The sequence below is a fragment of the Lepidochelys kempii genome, chromosome 9, assembly GCF_965140285.1.
Source record: "Lepidochelys kempii isolate rLepKem1 chromosome 9, rLepKem1.hap1, whole genome shotgun sequence".
Classification (NCBI taxonomy): Eukaryota; Metazoa; Chordata; order Testudines; family Cheloniidae; genus Lepidochelys; species Lepidochelys kempii.
The window spans coordinates 1,675,716-1,694,161 of record NC_136388.1 but is presented as its reverse complement, the minus strand read 5'-3'; the positions used below and the strand labels follow the sequence as shown (position 1 = coordinate 1,694,161).

The window sequence follows — 18,446 nt, the reverse complement described above, 5'->3', positions numbered from 1 at the left end:
TGAAGTGCCTGGAATATGAGCAGTTATAAATTAGCACCAGAGAATTCAGTTTCCATTTTACATATTTGTAATAATTTTGTACTAATCATAACATTTACTGTGTGAATGACTAGCAAAAACCTAAACATGTACTAAACTTCAGTTTGGATTATGATGAAAACTCCCCAAACTCTTTTATTTGATTACAGGCATTTTGATGGTGCTCACCAGGGTTGCCACCTTTCTAATTGCTGGTAACCGGACCCCCAGTGGCCCCGCCCCTTCAAAGACCCCAACCCTTCCAAGACCCTGCCCCATACTCCACCCCTTTCCCCTGGCCCAACCCCTTCTCTGCTTCTTCCCCCAGACCTTGCCCTTTCTCCGCCTCTCCCCCAAGGCCCCATCCCTGTCGCTCATTCCTCCTCACCCCCAATCACTTGCTAGATCGTCTCCATCTTCCGCCTCTCTCCCCCTCCCCCAGCTGGGCTCCCTCTGCTCTGGGGCTGGGACGGGAGCTGCTGCAGCCTGACAAGGAGCCTGCCTGCAGGTAGGTTGCGGCCCCGGCTGGGCAGGGGCTGGCACAGGTTAATGACCCAGCGCCTCTCCTCGCCCCACGGTAACAGGACTTTGGGGGCCCAGTCAGTACATCTAACTGGACACTACTAGGTCCCCTTTTCGACCAGACTTTCCTGTCAAAAACCAGGCACCTGGCAACTGTAAATGGTACCTGGTTACGGAAGCCAAAAAGCAGACTGTCTGGGTAAAGGCCGGATGGATGGCAATCCTGGTGCTCCTCTCTAAGTTCAGAGGACTAAAGATTTATCATCTTTAATTTTTCATATTTGTATTAGTCAACCACAATAAAAGCATATAATATATCATCAATATTTTGTGATCACTATTAATATTTTAAAGCTCTTTGAAGCATGCTCTTCTTTGAAGATTACAACTTTTATGTTTTATCTTCATCACACAAAACAAGCACTCGTACAGATATGGCCAAACAGCTCAGCGTAAGCCATCCTCCACATCTATACAGCTATACGAAATTTCTCTTCCAGTTGTAGGTCATCTAACATTTGGAAATTAGCTGTGCAATGTATGTATTAGCAGAAGCACAATAGGATTTTAGATTCTGTCATACCTGGGTAGGAGTTTAACTGTTGAGAGAGATCAAAGAGGCAACAAAATCTAACACAGTGATGATAATGGAGGACTTCAACACCTCACCCATAAACTGATCAAATGGTACAACAGCACAAAGTAGAGAGAAGCAATTTCTCAACACTTCAAATGATTGCTTCTTGGAACAGCTAATTCCTGAGCACACAAGAAAGGATATTCTTGACTTAGCCTTAAGTAATATATAGGAGCTAATTCAAGAAGTAACAGGAGCTGAGCCAGTAGGTAATAGTGACCATAATATAATTAGACTCAACATCCAAGGGGGAGGTAAGGTACCAGTGGTACTAAACTTTACAAAAGGAGATTTCAGTACAATGTGGTTCGTCAAAAAAGCCCTAATGCTACAAGTAAAGGAAGTAAAATCCTTAGAAGTGGCATGGAATATACTTAACCAGCCCCTCCACCCCCAATAACAACAGAATCTTAGAAGACACACACATCGCTGACACAGAGAATTAGGATGGCAACTAATGAACCATTATGGTGAAATGGCAAGGTTTGAGAGTCTAAACAAGCCAGAAATAAATCCTTCAAAATTTGGAAATCTGACTCTTGTGAAGCCAATAAATAGGAGCATACGTACAGCAGGCATTAAGTAAAAGGGAAATTAGGAGGGCCAAAATAAATTTAGAAGAGCAAATAGCTACAAGTATAAAAACGAACAACAAAATTCTTAAGTACATAAGAAGTAGGCCGCCTGCGGAAGGTGGGGTGGCTGGTTTAGCAAGGTTAAAAGGGGCCAATAAAGGAAGATAAGGACATTTTGACAGAGCTGAATGATTTCCTGGCATCATGTTTCACCACAGAGGATGTTTGGGAGATTCCTATCCTGGTCCTGCTCTGAGCTGCTCTCAGAGACGGAGATGACAGAAGAAAAGTTGCTGATGCAAACGGATAATTTAAAAAGCAATAAGTCATCAGGCCTGCAGATCCATCCAAGAATTCTGAAGCAGCTGAGCTGCTAACAGGAACATCAGATCATTCATTAAAAACAGTCACTGTTCCAGGGGACTGAAGGGAAGCAGATGTTGTATCTGCTTAAAAAGGCTCTAAGATTCAGGGAACTATGGACCCGTAAGCCTTACATCTGCCTCTGGAAAACTGCTTGAAATGATCAGTACAGACATTAACAAAACACCTGGATGTTCCTGATCTGACAGGGTGTAACCAGCTCGCCTTCTGCAAAAGAAAACTCTGTCGCAAGTAGGATCCTAGAATTCTTTGATTGTGTCAATAAAGAAGCACATAAAGGAAAACCAGCTGACAATTTATTCAGAACCCACCCCCTCCCCGCAAGGGCCTAAGATCCCACACAAAAGCCTGCTAAAGAATCTCATCACTGGGTGAGAGGCAAAGCATCCTCATGGATCAAAAGCTGGCCATGACACAGAAAGCAGAGTAGGATTGGATCGAGGCCAAAAATGTCAGAAGATTCAAAACAGGCTTGGACATTTATATGGAAAACAAGAATATCCAGGGTTGTTATAATTAATTATGCTGAAAATTCTGTAAGGGACATTAAACCTCATGCTTCAGGACTTAAGCCATTCCCTGTTGAGAATCAGGACGAGACCAATTGAGGGGCAATTATCCCACTTCCACCTACTGCAGGGTTCTTGCATCTTCTTCTGAAGCACACGGTGATGGGTACCATCAGAAATAGGACAATGGGCTAGACGGATCCTGGGTCTGACCTAGTGCGGCAATTCCTGGGTTCCTAAGATTTCTCAGTGTGTTGTACAGGAATGCCAGGAATTCAGCACATGAACATGTCAGACTGACAAGTTTACACACCAGGACTTGAACCCACATTATTCGAAAATCAAATATACCAGATTCAATAAAACGTTATCTACCTTATTCTGAATTACTGTCCTGTGCACATTCTAAACCCAGCCCTCAGCCAAATGTTACATAAAATAAACTAAAATTGAACTAAAAATAGCTGCGTGAGTCTTATCTTAGAGGCAAAGGAGCCATTTTAGAGGCATCGAGTAAGCGTACAGGAGACAAGTGAGGACTCAAATGATTCTGCATTTTACATGGGAAGGCTGACAGCATAATGCATCCTCAAGATAACACCTCAACTTATAGTTATGCAAAAATGAGTGGTATTTTAAAGGCAAAGGCCAGAATTTATTTTAACTTCACTGCCAACAGTTAAATTCATATTTAGTCACGTAAGAGAAGTGGACTGATCTTCAGAGGCTCCCCATACCCACAGCTCCCATTTACATACAAAACCCCCAAAGGGCTTCTACAAGCAATATGCTTTGGGACAAAAGAGGATACTTACCTTACAGTAACTGGAGATGTGTTGGCCATATCAGTATTCCACAGTGGTTATGCATGCGTGCCATGTGCCTGGAGTTGGCAAATTCTTGCCAGCAGTGTCCATTGGTCCTTGCCCGTGCCCTTGCCTTCCTTGCGCTTCCAACCAAAGGCTTAAAGGGCGGCGTAGTCTGCCTGCCTCTCTGGTTCTTTTTCTACCGCAAATCCAGTAAAGAGCCGAAGCAAAGCCGGGGGCAGACAGCAGAATAGATATGGACCACACATCCTGAAGAACCTCCAGTTACTATAAGGTAAGTAACTGCCTCTGAGTGCTGGTCCCTCTGTGCATTCCACTGTGGGTGACTGACAAACAGTACTCAAGTAGGGGGAGAGTGTGAAGATGCAGGCAGCAGAGCTGTTTGGAGAACCGCTGTCCCAAAGGAAGCGTCAGTGGGCAGGTCTGCACTATAGCACCAGGCCTCACAAACGTATGGATGGAACTCCAAGGAGCTGATTTGCAAATGTCAAGTAAGGGCTCTTCCTGAAGCAAGGCCACTGAAGTTGCTTGTGTTCTTGTAGAATGAGCTCTCACCCCATCAGGAGGAAGAAGCAACTAGTAACAACAGGATACAGCCTGAAATCCACTCAAGGATCCTCTGGGAGGATCTAGCTTGAACTCAGACTCATTCTGCTATAATGAGAAACAATGTAGGTCATTTTCTAATTTGTTTTGACCTTTGCAAATAGAAGGTAAAAGCATGCCATACATTGAGAGAATGAAGTTTCTGCTCTTCTTCAGATGCATTTTTCAGATGCATGCAGATTCAGAAAAAACAGATATGTGGACTGACTGGTTCATGTGACACTCCGAAACTTCTTTGGGGGAGGAACTTTGGATGTAGTTGTAAAGAGACTTGGCCTTATCAAATATAGTGTGTACCACACCCATCACTAGGACTCCCAGCTCACCCATCCTTCCGGCTGAGGTGATGGCCACAAGAAATGCAACTTTCATTGATAGCTACATGTTCCATGTCTAACCTAAAGGCTCAAAAGGAGGCTTAGTGAGTACTGGAAATACAAGGCTTACATCCCAATGAGGAGTAGGTTTTCTTACTGGCAGGAAAATTCTGATCAGGCCCTTTAAGAATCTGCTCCCCAATGGGTGAATGAAAATTGAATAATCACCTGACAGCGGATGGCATGAACTGACTGCTGCCAGGTGGACTCATATAGAACCAAGGGATAGCCCAGCTGTTGTGAGAGAAAGAAGATAGTCCAAAATAGGGGAATATCTGCTGACTCAGGAGATGTTTCTGCTGTGCCCGAGACAGAAAAACGCTTCATTTGGCTGAATAGCATTTTCTAGTGGAGCCCTTTCTGCTATTATTAAGGGTCGTTTGTCCAGCTTCTGATCAGGAATGTTCTAATGTTGATGCCCATCCAAAATCCAAGCCATGAGATGAAGTACTTTGAGGTTGGGATGCTTGATCCTGCGTTTCTCCTGGATCAAGAGATCAGGGAAGGCCTGGATGATGAGTGGATGATGAGATGACTGTTGTAGGAGATTTGGGAGCCAATTGGGGGGAAATGGAGATGAATTGTACCCTGTCGTGACTTTGTTAGACCCAAAGTAGGAGCAGTATGGGAAGAAAGGCATGCTCAGATGGTCTGAACAGGGGAGAAAGACAGCATCGCTCTGAGGGCATAGTCAAAGAGCTCCTCTGGAGCAACCTATGTTGCACTTGTTCAGTTGGCAAAACAGAACCCGATCAGGGGCCACCCACTGAACAAAAATGTTATTTTGAATCATGCAACTCCCACTCGTAACTGATGGAGAGATACCTGCTGCGGGTGTCTGCTAACACATTCTGAGTTCCTGGAAAATAAGCGGCCAACAGGGTGCTTTGATTCCGGATACACCACAGGGTGGCTGCTCCTACACATAGGGGGACTGATCTCACTCCTCTCTGGTTATTGATTTAAAAGGCAGTTGTCAGGTTGTCTGACGTTATGAGGACATGGTGGGATAGGATGAATTGTAGAAAAACCTTGCAAGCTTCTCATGCTGCCTGGAGTTCCAGAAGGTTGATGTGCATCCTGGTCTCTTGGGACATTCAAGTACCCTGCGCCGTATGGTTGTCCATGTGGGCTTCCCAGCTGAAGAGAGAGGGGTCACTAATGATCATCTTGTCTGACAAGGATAATAGGAAGGGGACGCTCACACATACCTGATGGGGATCCTTCCACCACATCAAGAAAGATGTTACTGTGGACGGAATTATTACCAAGGTATTCATGCTGTATTTGACTGGTGAATACACTCTCTGGAGCTATGTCTGAAGGTGATGTAGGTGAAGTATGGCAACTGGGATAACATAAGTCCATGAAGCCATTGGCTCCAGAAGGAAAACAAAGTTCTGACTGGAACTCAAAGGTTGTCTATAACCTGATCTAACCTGACCTATTAGCATACTCCTGGTGCAAAACCTTTGGAGATGAACTCCAAAATCCAAGATCCAAAATCTTTGGAGATGAACTCTTGCCATGACCGAATCTAGAGTGGCCCCTATGAAGTCTGTAGTCTGCATGGAGTGAGGACACTTTTCCAAGTCCACACTGACTCCTAGGGAAGTAAGTCGTTGAAGCATTGATGAGGTTGACCCATAGGCTTCCTGATATGTTTTGGCAACGAGAAGCCTATCATCAACATAAAAGGGAAACAGTGAAGCCGTTCTGTCTGAAAAGAGCTCCTACTACCAGAAAGATCTTGGTAAAGACCATGGGGGCAGTGGTGAGGCCGAATGGGAGGACCGTGTATTGAAAGCGGTCAGGGCCCACCATGAATCTGAGAAAATGCCTGTGGATGGGGTGAATATCCACGTGAAAGTACGTGACCTTCATATCAAGAGCTGTAAACCATATGTCTTTTTCCAGGGATAGGGTATTGATGCCAGAGTGACCATGTGAAATCTCAGTTGGTGAATAAAGTGGTTGAGATTACAGAGATCGAGGATACATCTCTGTCTCCAACTACCCAACTTTTTAGGGACTAGGAACTATGTAGAGTAAAAACTTTTTCCTTGGTGTTGAAGAGGTGTGCACTGTATTGTTACTTGCTGGAAGAGGGATTCCTCGTGAGAATGCAGGTTTTGGAGAAGGTAGGTAAGTAAACTCGATCACATAGCTGGGATAGATGATATCTAATACCCACTTGTCTGCTATGGCACTCTAGTTGTGGAACTAGAGTACTGAACAACCCCCAGAGGGTATGTGGGGGTCACGAAGAGGCATCATAAATGGTTTGCAGCTCTTGAGTTCCTGTCACAAAATATCTTTTTACTGGGGGGATAAGATTGAGACGGTGCTGTAGGCATGGGAGGTGAAGGAAAACGAGAGGTCTGTACCCTGTCTCTTACCAGGAGGGTCATAAGACTGCTGGTGAAATAATTATTGAGATGCCGGTCTAGGTTTGTAAGGCTGCCTGTGATACTTCCCTTTTAGGGCAGCTGTATATATTCCCATGGAGCAGAGCGTGGCACCGGAGTTCTTTAAATTATGTAAGGACTCATCAAGGAAGGCAAAGGCACATGCACAGAGCAACAAATACTGCTTTCAAAAATTCTCTGACCCCAGGGGCATGGAGTGCATGCATTCCCACAGTGGAATACACATAGAAACCTGCATTCAAAAAAGGAGGACAGCTGTGGTCAGTGTGGATGTGGTCTACCAGAAAGTGTGGCATATGTGCCTGTGACAAATTTCTGGCTCTACCTTGGTGGGTCTTGCGCTTATTGGCAGATTTACTCGCCTTGGAGCTTCACGGCAGCCCTCAGCTTGGCCGTTTTTCTGAACCCACAGTCCAGGTCGACGACTCCTGTGTCTGACCAGGAGTTGGGAGGTTTGGGGGGAACCCGGGCCCGCCCTCTACTCCGGGTTCCAGCCCAGGGCCCTGAGGAATGCAGCTGTCTAGAGTAGGCCTCCTGGAACAGCTGTGTGACAGCTACAACTCCCTGGGCTACTTCCCCATGGCCTCCTCCCAACACCTTCTTTATCCTCACCACAGGACCTTCCTCCTGGTGTCTGATAATGCTTGTACACCTCAGTCCTCCAACAGTATGCGTTCTCACTCTCAGCTCCTAGTGCCTCTTGCTCCCAGCTCCTCATACGCACACCACAAACTAAAGTGAGCTCCTTTTTAAAACCCAGGTGCCCTGATTAGCCTGCCTTAATTGATTCTAGCAGCTTCTTGATTGGCTGCAGGTGTTCTAATCAGCCTGTCTTAATTGTCTCCAGAAGGTTCCTGATTGTTCCGGAACCTTCCCTGTTACCTTACCCAGGGAAAAGGGACCTACTTAGCCTGGGGCTAATATATCTGCCTTCTATTACTCTCCAATTCAGTTGTGGTTAAAACTTAATTGGATAACTAATGTAATAAACTCTGTTCAGGTAGTTGGTAACACATGTTCTTTATTCTCCCATTTATTAAATGGTTGGAGTTTATTTTTGTCAAAAAAGGAAAGGCAACTGCTCTAAATTCCATGTGACTTGCATGCATAAAGTAAAACTGACCCTGTGTTGTTGTCTTATTTGAATATACAGTTTGAAAATGTGTGGTACAAATACTGTTACATCTTTTGTGATAAGATGGAAGTGAAAAGTGGAGAGATTTCACTACCAGAGAAGAGCTGTTTTCTGCTGTCATTTAAGAATCATAGAATCAAAGAATATCAGGGCTGGAAGGGACCTCAGCAGGTCATCCATCCAACCCCCTGCTCAAAGCAGGACCGATCCCCAATTTTTGCCTCAGATCCCTGAATGGCCCCCTCAAGGATTGAACTCACAACCCTGGGTTTAGCAGGCCAATGCTCAAACCACTGAGCTATCCCTCCCCCCAAGCAACAGTGTACACCATTCCAGCTGTAAGGGTTTGGAACTGGTTAAAATTTTTTTTTTTTAAATTTTTTAAACAAAAGACTCTCCTATAGCCATCTGGCCCGACCCTGTCACAGTGCCCCACCAACCCAGTAGAAGTCTGAGTAGAGCCGGAATACTTTATTCCATCCCCCATCATGAATAAGGTGGAGAAATACATGCCCAAGAGCAGCAGAATGTCTCGCTTATGTCACCTGTCCAATACATAACTGGATATACAGGCTCTTGTAGTAGACCCAAAGGAACATCAGTCTCAGATTCATGTATGTATTTATTTTTAAATCCCCTGTACTTCTGCCAAAGTGTAAGTGAAAAGGGAAACCAGGTCCTTCAGTTCCAGCCACTTCTCCATCACAAGGCTTTTCTGCATCAGAGCTAGAATCGCGGCAGCACCAGTAGGGAACGGGCACCTTTCTGCTCCAGACTTAGACGAAGCAATCCAGATTGGGCACTTTTTACCTCCTTTCTGTGTCTCCACAGTTTAATTCCCTTGCCTCCATGAACTGTCTGCAACAAAAACTTAAGTCCATAAGGATCTTGGTGAAAGCAAAAGGTTCATAAAATATTGTTTTGGATCCAGGTTTGTGCCTGGGTTTTTAAAAAAACGGTCAAGCTTTTGGGTGTTGGCTGGACCCCTCTCAAACACATTCTACCTTAACTTTTCTTAAACAAAGTTCTTTGTCCTGGAATATTTAAATGTATTTCCATACTGGAGTATGGAAAGGGTCTCAGCCTCACTCATGAAGTGATGTTTCCAGACTCAGAGCAGGATAGATATGATAGTGTCAGGAACAACATTGTTTGCAGGCAGAAGACTGGCAAGAAATGAAAGTGTCACCTTAGAAGAAATGCTATCAGCACACCATGCTGCAAGGAAGCAGCACGGGAAGATCTCAATAATGAAGCAGAAATGCATCACTACCCTTCGTAAGGTACAAGTTACAGCCTCAACACGGCCTTCATCAATCCATGATGGAAGACTGAGGTCACTGTCACTGTTTCCAGATATTAATCTGGTGTGTGTATATGCGCACACATGCCCCTTACTCAGCAAGAGTGCATGGAGATGGGGCTGAGCCGAAGCCCACTGAAGCCAATGGGCGTCATTCTTATCTATTTCAGTGGGCTCTGAATTGAGCCCCAAATGTGTGACAGAGGGAATTAGAGAAACATTCCTGAACACAAATAACAAAAGCTATGAAAGTACACGCTGTTCATTTACATTTTTATTTCAAATAGCTTCAATCATAAAAATGATTTTACAAGGCTATTTACAATTGCAATGTACAGTGACGCATGTGTGCCCCTTTGACACCTGGTACCATTCTAGAGCAGCAGTGCATGGTTTTAAATATAAAGATGCAGAGTCACTTCTGATTTAAACTAGCTTTTTAAAAACAAGAGGAAGGTGAGCTTCCAGAGAACACTAAAATCATGAGCCTTCTATTTTTGTTAGATTCAAGGAAGTCATCACCGAAACCAAGAGTAGTTTCTGGTTCACAATTATCAAACAAGCTGCAATTCATTGAAAATAGCTGTAAAAACCTGAAGCTATACTGTATAAAATTAACATATCCAGGACTCTAAAAATTGTCAGAAAACCACCCCTTTCCCTCAGACATATAAAAATCTAATTTTATCATTCAAAATTTCATGGGAGAAATTCTAAAGCACTTCCTAAATCTTGAATGTTGAGATGACCAAGGAAAATACTAAAAAACTTGCAGCATAAAAAAGCATCCTGCATGTGTTTAATGTTAATATATACATAATACAGTAGAGGATTATTTACCCAATTTCAGATGAACTGATTCAGCACAATCTTCATAAACACAGAACAAGAAATAAAATAAATAGAATAAAAACGGTGACCATTTTAAAAACTGAAAGTGCAATTGTAAAAGTTCCCAATTTAAAGTTTACAAATTAATCGAAATAATCTTTGCTTTGTGGCTGGCTTCGCCACTTTTACTCAAGCATTATTTGCAGGTCATTTTACAGCAGACTTAGTGATATAATGTAGGAAACCTACAGTTGCCATTAGTTGTATCTGAAGGGAAGGAGAACTTTAAAAACAACCCTGAGGGATACACATGTTAAAGATCTGGTTATTTATTTAAACAAATTTAAAAGTTACATTTATTATTTAACAATTGCTTTCCTGGGTAGACCATTCCTTTAAGTATGTGCATAAATAATATTTATATCAGTCATATTTACAAATCCTAACACACTGAAGTAAGATGTATACAGATTTAAATTTAGGTCTGTATACACTTAAATAATTTAATAAGAAAATCTGAATCAAACTCCTCAGTGTGAGGCTGAATTATATAATAGAAAGAAAAAAGACCATCAAGAGTAATTAGTAGGGCCCACTAAATAGTTCTGTTCATCTGAATTCATTAGCTTTCAAGAACAAATTTACAGAAGGTTTCTTTTAATCACAAACTCTGAAGTCCAACTTACTTCAGCGTATGAACTGAACTTGCTAATTTGGGGCCAGATCTAGTTTGCTATCTTTCTGTACACTTCAAAAAAAATCACATCTTCCTTTCAAAGTGATATACAGGCAAATAGGGCTGAACCCTGCCCTGAGGTAAGAAGGTGCAATTCCCAGGGACTTCAGTAGGAGCTGCGCCTACTTCCATGGCTGTATTTGAACCCTCAGAAGTACAAAACCTTGCAACAAAAAGAAAAGTTTAAAAGGATTTTTTTTCCCAAAAAAGACAGCTGATCTATTATTCTGAACAATAACTAACTGTTCTTGGTCAAAGACCCTAGCTGCTCAGTCATATGATGTCAAAAGCATCCACTAATTTTGGTGCCCAACTTGAAGAACATAGCACCTGACTGTCAGAGGTGCTGAGCACCCAACTGTCAGAGGTGCTGAGCACCCAGAATTCCATCTGCAGTCAAAGAAATCTGCAGGTGCTCAGGACCAGTGAAAATCACGCTCGCCTTTTCACAAACCATGCACCCAAAATTAATGGACACACTTGACAATTTTGGCCCTAATTAAAAAAATTAGAATACTCTTTAAACAAACTCACTGCTCTGCAAATAGTTTACTCCTTATTATCTGGATATTTCTAATGGGCTGGTACACAGAATATCATAATCACAAATGAAAGACTGACTTTAACATCTGAACGAGGACAGACTGATTAGCAGTTTGGGGGAAGAGCACTAAGCAACAGTACTTGAAAGACGCAGACCACGTGCACATTTTCCTCTTCACTTTTGACTGAACAAGCAAGTCAAAATGAATGAAACTAACTCAAAACCCCCCGTAAGTTAACATTTAAACAAATCTAGGATGTGGTCGTAAGTCACAGCGCCAAGGTCCAAGATGCATAGCTTCATGGAATCTTTCCACTAAAGTAAAATATTTTCTATAAAGGGGAGATATCAAGAATATTCACTTAGCTAGCAATATTCTTCCCCCCCCCCGTCTCCCCCGCCCCAATTCCACATGAATGAGATATTTCAAAGACTCAACAGTGGCAACATCAGTAACAGTGATCCAGTTTTTACACTCTTCTAAAGTTACAAATATTGTTTGAAGTTCAACAGTACGAAAGGCAGGAAAAGGACAATTCTGTTCTGCACTACTGATTGAAAGCTGGTAAATGCCGTCCCAAAATAAAACAGGAAGAGAGCTGTCAGTTGGCATAGGGGATAGTACACCCATTAATTCATGAGGTGTAACTGTTAACGTAACTGCTAATTTTCACAGTCCTAGAAGAACCCTCCAAACCATTTATGCCCCAATTATTAATGCCAAGGTTGGCATGGCACATTCAACCCTGTCCAGGCAGGAGGATATTGCCATACATGAAAACACAAGGGAAATAGGCCTGAGCTGCAAAACTCCTCTTACAGAAGAACCCTAGAGAATGATATCCTCTCTAGATAACGTAACAAGCTACCCCCCAGGATTTTATAGCAGGAGACCACTCCCTAGAGTGGAGTAATTTCCACAGGTTTCATTCAGCCCCACATACAATCCTAGAGGAGTTTTCGTGTAAGGGTCAGATCTGGATTTCTGGTGTCCTCTCCCAAAGTTCAGAGTTGCTTAGATCAGTCTATTTCACTGAGTTAAAAAGGACAGTCCAAATCTCAGCACTTTTTATTCTTTCAAAAGAGCAAAGGAACTGACTGTAGGAATTTTTCCTCAAGGTTTTATTGTTATTTGGTTGCCAAAGGCTTTGGGTTTTTACCCATTTTGACAGGCTTCTAAAACCCAGTATTTTTGACGTTGTTGCTGCTTGCTGTCTCATATTTGCGATTTCATCTCCCTAGTGGCCTAGTACAGTGCTCTTTGGCACCACCTCACCATGAAACTGCACTCGCACTTCAAGTACTCATGGCACCACTGGCTGCAAAAGGTTTAAAAAGAGAGAAATCCACGGCAGCCCGATCATTTTATAACAAGACCTGGATTTTGGCTCATCTGTTTCCATCTTAACATTGCTGCACACAACTACATGGTAATTAAGACACTGGTAGACCAATCCTTTGGTATTTATAAGCCCTTGGTGTCCAGGATTAATATTTGCTAATGCTAAGGGCATGTGAAAACCATTTTCTGCCTCCTAGCGATAGTTCTGGCCTTTCTGGTGCAAAAGTGTTAAAAATCGCTCACACAATACCAATAAAACCTGGTCTGCTAAGAGTAATCTAATCCCTTTGTTGGACACAGAGAGCGTATGGAGCCACCAGTCAGTTAAATGCAACAGAAGTGAGACGTAAGGGAAGAAGAATTATTTGGCCTAGGTTCTTCAAAGACCCCAACAACCTGTCCTTCTGCAGCCTACGACTAGCTGAAGAGGAGGGTAAGAGCTCATTTGAGAGTAATGTGCTTCCTTCCTCCTACGGACTGAGCACACGGTTTTTACTGCATTCCCAGTACCTGCAGGGTCAGACTTAAGGACTAGCTGCAAGTCCAAACCCTTACCTGTCCCACAGCTGGAAACTCTCTTGCACTACTAGGTATGAACTTGTTTTTAGTCCATGTGAAATAGGAGGGATACACACTAAAACTCCAGGATCATCTTACAGTCATGATGCTTTCTCATAAAAAGTGAAGAAATAACTGACAACCCTTTCCATGTGGTTTCTATGCGTCTCTAGTACTGCTGTGAAAAGGTTGTGTCAGACAGCACACTATGCTCACATTGCTGTTGGTACACAGGGTGGAACAATTACCACCAAATATTAACATTCCCCAAATATTCAAAGGACCCTATTTAACTGCCCTGCAGTTTAAACCTTTAAATACAGCTCACTTTGGGCAAGTGAGGCTTCAAAATTTAGTAAAAAATTTTTTCTTCTGTTGTACGTCATCTAGCTCAATGTTTTTTGATGTATAATTTGTATGATGTCCAGCTCTGAACTTTGTATTCAGAGACAAAATAACCAGAAATGTTTGTACTAGGAGAACACTTAATATGCGGCAATACTAAATAAAGCCATACAATTACATAGCTCTGAATACTGCTAAAGAAACATACCACTGAGATTCATTGTTATGTTATAGTGATTATTGGATATGAACCATTTTCCTGGGCTGGAGCTTTAGCTTCTGTACTAGTTCTAGGTTTTGGTGGCCATTCTGGATCAACCAACAGTTCCTGAGCTAAGTGCATGTACTTGGCTTTTGGAATCTTCTTTCTGCAGCCAAACAGGGAGGAAAGGAAGCATCCTCTCCAGCGATCCAAAGCCTCCTGCAGAAGGGACAGGGAAAGGAACAGATATGAAAACCAGGCTGCCAAGAGCAAAATACTTTAAAACCACATCAGAAATTTTACAATGAGACATCAGAAATGAGACAGACTTTCATTATGAATTGTTTTAGTTTCTCATTTAGAAATTGTTGTCATTATATAGGATCAAGACAGTGTGGTGCAGAATCTACATACAGGGCTGTGCCTACTCCCTCTTCTGCAGTATGGCAGCAATGAGATCTCAAAAGGTACAAACGCGAGGAGAAAAGAAGATTCTGCATCATAGTATCCAGGTCTCCTGCATCTGCAATCCCGTTCATGCACATTCCAAAGCACTCACAGTACTGCCTATAACTGCACGGTTTCAGAGGAACTAGTCAACTCCCAAAGTATACAATTGAGGAGTAATGGCCTGAAAACACTTCTTGTGATGTAACTGTCTGTTTGATGCCCAAGTTTGGGGAAAAAACCCTCTAAATATTTTACACATACACAGGTTTGTTCAACGGTATCCAACCAACAATAAGCAGTACGCAATTTAAACTAACTATGCCTATCTGACAGTGTGTGCTATTAAAAAGCATGCAAAACAGTGAATTAGAAGCAATCTCCTAGTATGTACGCATACATCACACCGTGTTTATTTATTTTTTTAAAAGTCTTCCTCACTCCCCTCATCCTAAATAGGCAATACATAAACCTTAGAAATGTTACTGCACTAACTGGAATAAATAGACAAACACACTGCTAACATTCTCCAGGTATTTGGTTCCTCCCATTTCTCAGTCTACCTCAGCTACTGTGTGTGACTGCCGTGCTGGTGGATATACATATAAGTGATTGCCCTTATGCTCCCTGGCTTAGATTTACCCCCGTGCAGAACCCTAGGCACCACGGACTTTCTCACAATCAAGCTCAGTTCTGACTGAAGCAGTGGCTGGGCCTTGTGCCGGTTCCCTGCCCAGAGGCAGGCAAAAGCTATGAGGCGTTAAAGGGAATAACCAAACCAGCAGTGTTTTACTGCACTGCATTTTCCATAGACTGTAGCCTCTGGGTGGTACCAAATGCAGTTTGTTGACTATCTCTTGAGGAGGAGGAGCTGCCAACACCAGCTTTAAAAGCTTAAGAAGGAGTAGTAATTTACCATGTCTCATTTGGTTTCCCTTTGTTTGTATGTACCATAAATTACTGATCACACAGAGGATGCTCCAACACCTTCTGAGTCAATTTAATTCATTTCACTGGGAGCTGGATCGAACCCAGAGTTAAGAACCCGGTTTTCATGAGAATTAAGACGTTTCTAGTTCCACTCTACTGATCTGCTGACATGCAGACTACAACTAAGTGTCTGGGATGGACACTGGTGACACTGCATGCGTTAGCCCCTGAAATTCTAAGTGTGTCATTTTGGAGTGAAAAAACAAGCCAATGGAAAAATTAGAGAGGCCTCACACTGTTTCTCAAGTCCTGTAAGTGAAGCTAAACTTCTTAACGTACACTTACCTGCTTAGGACATGTTTATAATAATATTTAAAGATGCTTCTGTTAAAATCCCTTTTAATTGTAAAGTTACAGAAAGATGATAAAGACATTATTTAAAAACAGGTTTATACAAGCAGAAAAACAAACACACCCAGAAACCACCACAAAATGCATGATAAAAAACTAAATTAATCTGCATACTGTTGGATGATTAGCAGCAAAATACTGGTCTCCAACCTGAGGTGGCTGGAGCCTGGCGAGGCGATATTCCCCTTGTTTAATTCGACTGGACACAATCTTCCAAAGGATCATGTCAAGGAGGATATTCTGTGAGACATTGCAGGGAGTGGGAAGAATTAAAAAGACTAATGATCATTTGTTGTTAGTGTGCACATAGAAATAAAATCTGAAACGGTGATGTTGGCATAATTAGCTCAGTGCAGAACTAAACTCAGCTTTCATTTCACAAAATTTATTTTAATAAGTATTTAAGAGAGAAACCATCTTCAGTATTTAAGTGCTTACATGAGGGTTTTAAGAGCATGAATAAATGCCTTACATTAACTGCAATAATTATGACAACTGCATTTACACAAATAGGATTTCTTTTTAAAACAAGTTTTGACACTACTATTTTAAGAATCCCCAATAAGCACTGCAAGTTCTAAGGAAGCTTTGAATTAAGATTCTTTTCTCAAATCATGTTTTGCATTCTGATTAGTCTGATCTTTTGGGTATATATTTAGCAGTGTTGATCACAGTCCAAAGTTAGTTATTAGGTTTCAGGGGGCATAGGTGTGGATGCTGTGCTCAGAGGCAGAGGAAACTGGTGAGTGGTGTGTTTGGTCTGTCTGTTCTCCAGGAAGGTTGCGTGGCTGGGCTGTGGACCCCTGACCAGGCTAGGTGAGACAGGTCTGTCTGTGTCGCAGTGAGGGCAGTGTGGCTGTAACCCTGTTGTCTTTGAACAGACCCAGGGTTTGAAGTGTCAGAGGTTAACCCTGGCCTGCTAAAGAGCGGGTAGAGCTGAGCAGTGAAGCTTAGTATATAGTCAGTTGCCAGGTGAACTCCTGAGGTAGGCAAATAAGAGTGACAAGCTGGTGAGTTCTGGAGGGAGCCTGGCTCCTTCTGTTGAAGGTATAGCTCTACTCCACGTAGCTAACATGGACCACAAGGAAACAACTGTGTCCTGCCTCAGACATGCTATGTTTACTTTTCTGTCAGAAGACCAAATCGATCTCTAGTGCATGAATGCAAGCTGGTGGCCATACTGCAGGAGAAAATACGTGGTCTGGAAGCACAAGTTTCAACACCTCTTTGACAACCACATTTGGAAATCACTACTACAGACACGACAAGGGGAAGAGTCTGTGAAAGGAGAACTGGAAAGAACAGAAACCAAAGAAATGGACTGACCAAGAGCAGAGAGAAAACCAGGAGGTATTCAACCCAGCTAAAAGTCCTCATTCAGTATCAGGTACACAGTGAAGCAACTACAGAGGAACCTGTCTCCGGAGTAACAGAACAGAAAGCTAAAAGGGACATGCCTCATGGGCACCATTGCATTATGAAGCAAGCAGCTATAAAGACAGGGTTTTCACCTATCTCTAGAAGGCAAACAATCCTCACCAGTGACTCCATATGAAGAGTGGACACAGAATTTAGCAAAGGACACAAGGAGAGCAGGATGGTATGCTGTCACCCCAGGGCGAAAATATGAAATGTAAGTGCAAAAAGGATGGGGTTATTAAATCTTCTGGCAAGTCTCCACTGGTGGGGATACACACTGGTTCCAAAGCTATGGCATCCCACAGATTGCAGAAAACTTCAGGGATCTTGGAAGGGAGCTGAAGAGGAGGAACGTCCAAGTTATCTTCTTGGAGAGCCTTCCAGTCCCACAAGCAACAGAAGGCAGAAAATATTGGATGTGAACCATAGACAGTGCAACTGGTATGAAGCTGAAGGTTTGGATTTGTGGAAGACTGGGCCATATTCCAGTGGGAGACAGAGCTATATGAATGGGACCAGCATGCATCTCACAGGCAGCTAATCATCTTGCTTCGAGACCAACTGGAGCCGATGAGGGGGAGAGGGTAGGGACAGGTGCTAAGGGGGCAAATGCGGTATTACGACAAGGGACAGGTGCTAAGGGGGCAAATGCGGTATTAACTCAAACTCAGTGTGTCATTAACAAATTAAACAGATGTGAAAATGTGAAGAGCATATTGCTTATATACCAATGCTAGGAGTCAAGGTAAAAAGTAGGAAGAAGTGGAAATTCTCACTGATGAGAAGAAATTTTAGATAAGTGGCTTTACTGGAATCTGCTGGATGATGCACATGATTGGAAGGTTAAAATCACAGGTTATAAACCTGTTTAAGACAGACAAAGAGGGTAAAGGGGGGAGGGGAGGATCCGATATTACATTAAAGGAACCATTACCTGTTTCAGAGTTATTGTTAACTCAGAGACATTGGCTCTTGAAAGCATATCGATCCATGTGCTAACTAACAAAGCCCAGGAGGGCTCCGTGGAGGATCTGTTGTTACAGAACATCAAACCAGCAAACAGGATGAGTTATTCCTCCTTAAATACTGGTCTTTAACGTGTGGAAATAAAAGTTGTGTTGTTATGGGGTTCTTCAGCGTGGGAGACACATGCCGGCAGAGGCCGCTCAAGACAATCTGCCATCTTCAGCAAAACTTCCGTGTGCGGCTCCCCTCCTCATTGGCCTCAGGACGCAGATTTGGCCTGGCTGCTCCACAATCACGACCACAGATTTGGTGGCCAGCCCAAATTTGTGCGAGTGGTGTTGCAAGCTTGTGCGTTAGGTCACAATGCCACTCACTCAAATTTGGCCCGGCCAC

At 42.9% G+C, this 18,446-nt stretch overlaps 1 protein-coding gene across 8 annotated transcripts in view; it reads right to left on the bottom strand.

Annotated features, from left to right (window-relative positions):
* Positions 1 to 9,583: 9,583 nt before the first annotated feature.
* ATP13A3 (ATPase 13A3) overlaps positions 9,584 to 18,446 on the bottom strand; it is a 137,119-nt gene continuing 128,256 nt past the window's right edge. For 6 of the 8 annotated variants that reach the window (XM_078854341.1, XM_073358999.2, XM_073358995.2 and 3 more), the window contains 2 exons: positions 15,783 to 15,908; positions 9,584 to 14,099 (listed from right to left, as the gene is read on the bottom strand). In XM_078854341.1, coding sequence (XP_078710467.1) covers positions 13,902 to 14,099; positions 15,783 to 15,908 — 324 coding nt within the window. In that variant the 3' untranslated portion in view covers positions 9,584 to 13,901. The remainder of the gene's footprint in view (positions 14,100 to 15,782; positions 15,909 to 18,446) is intronic. The other 2 variants (XM_073358994.2, XM_073358997.2) reach the window with 2 other exon arrangements.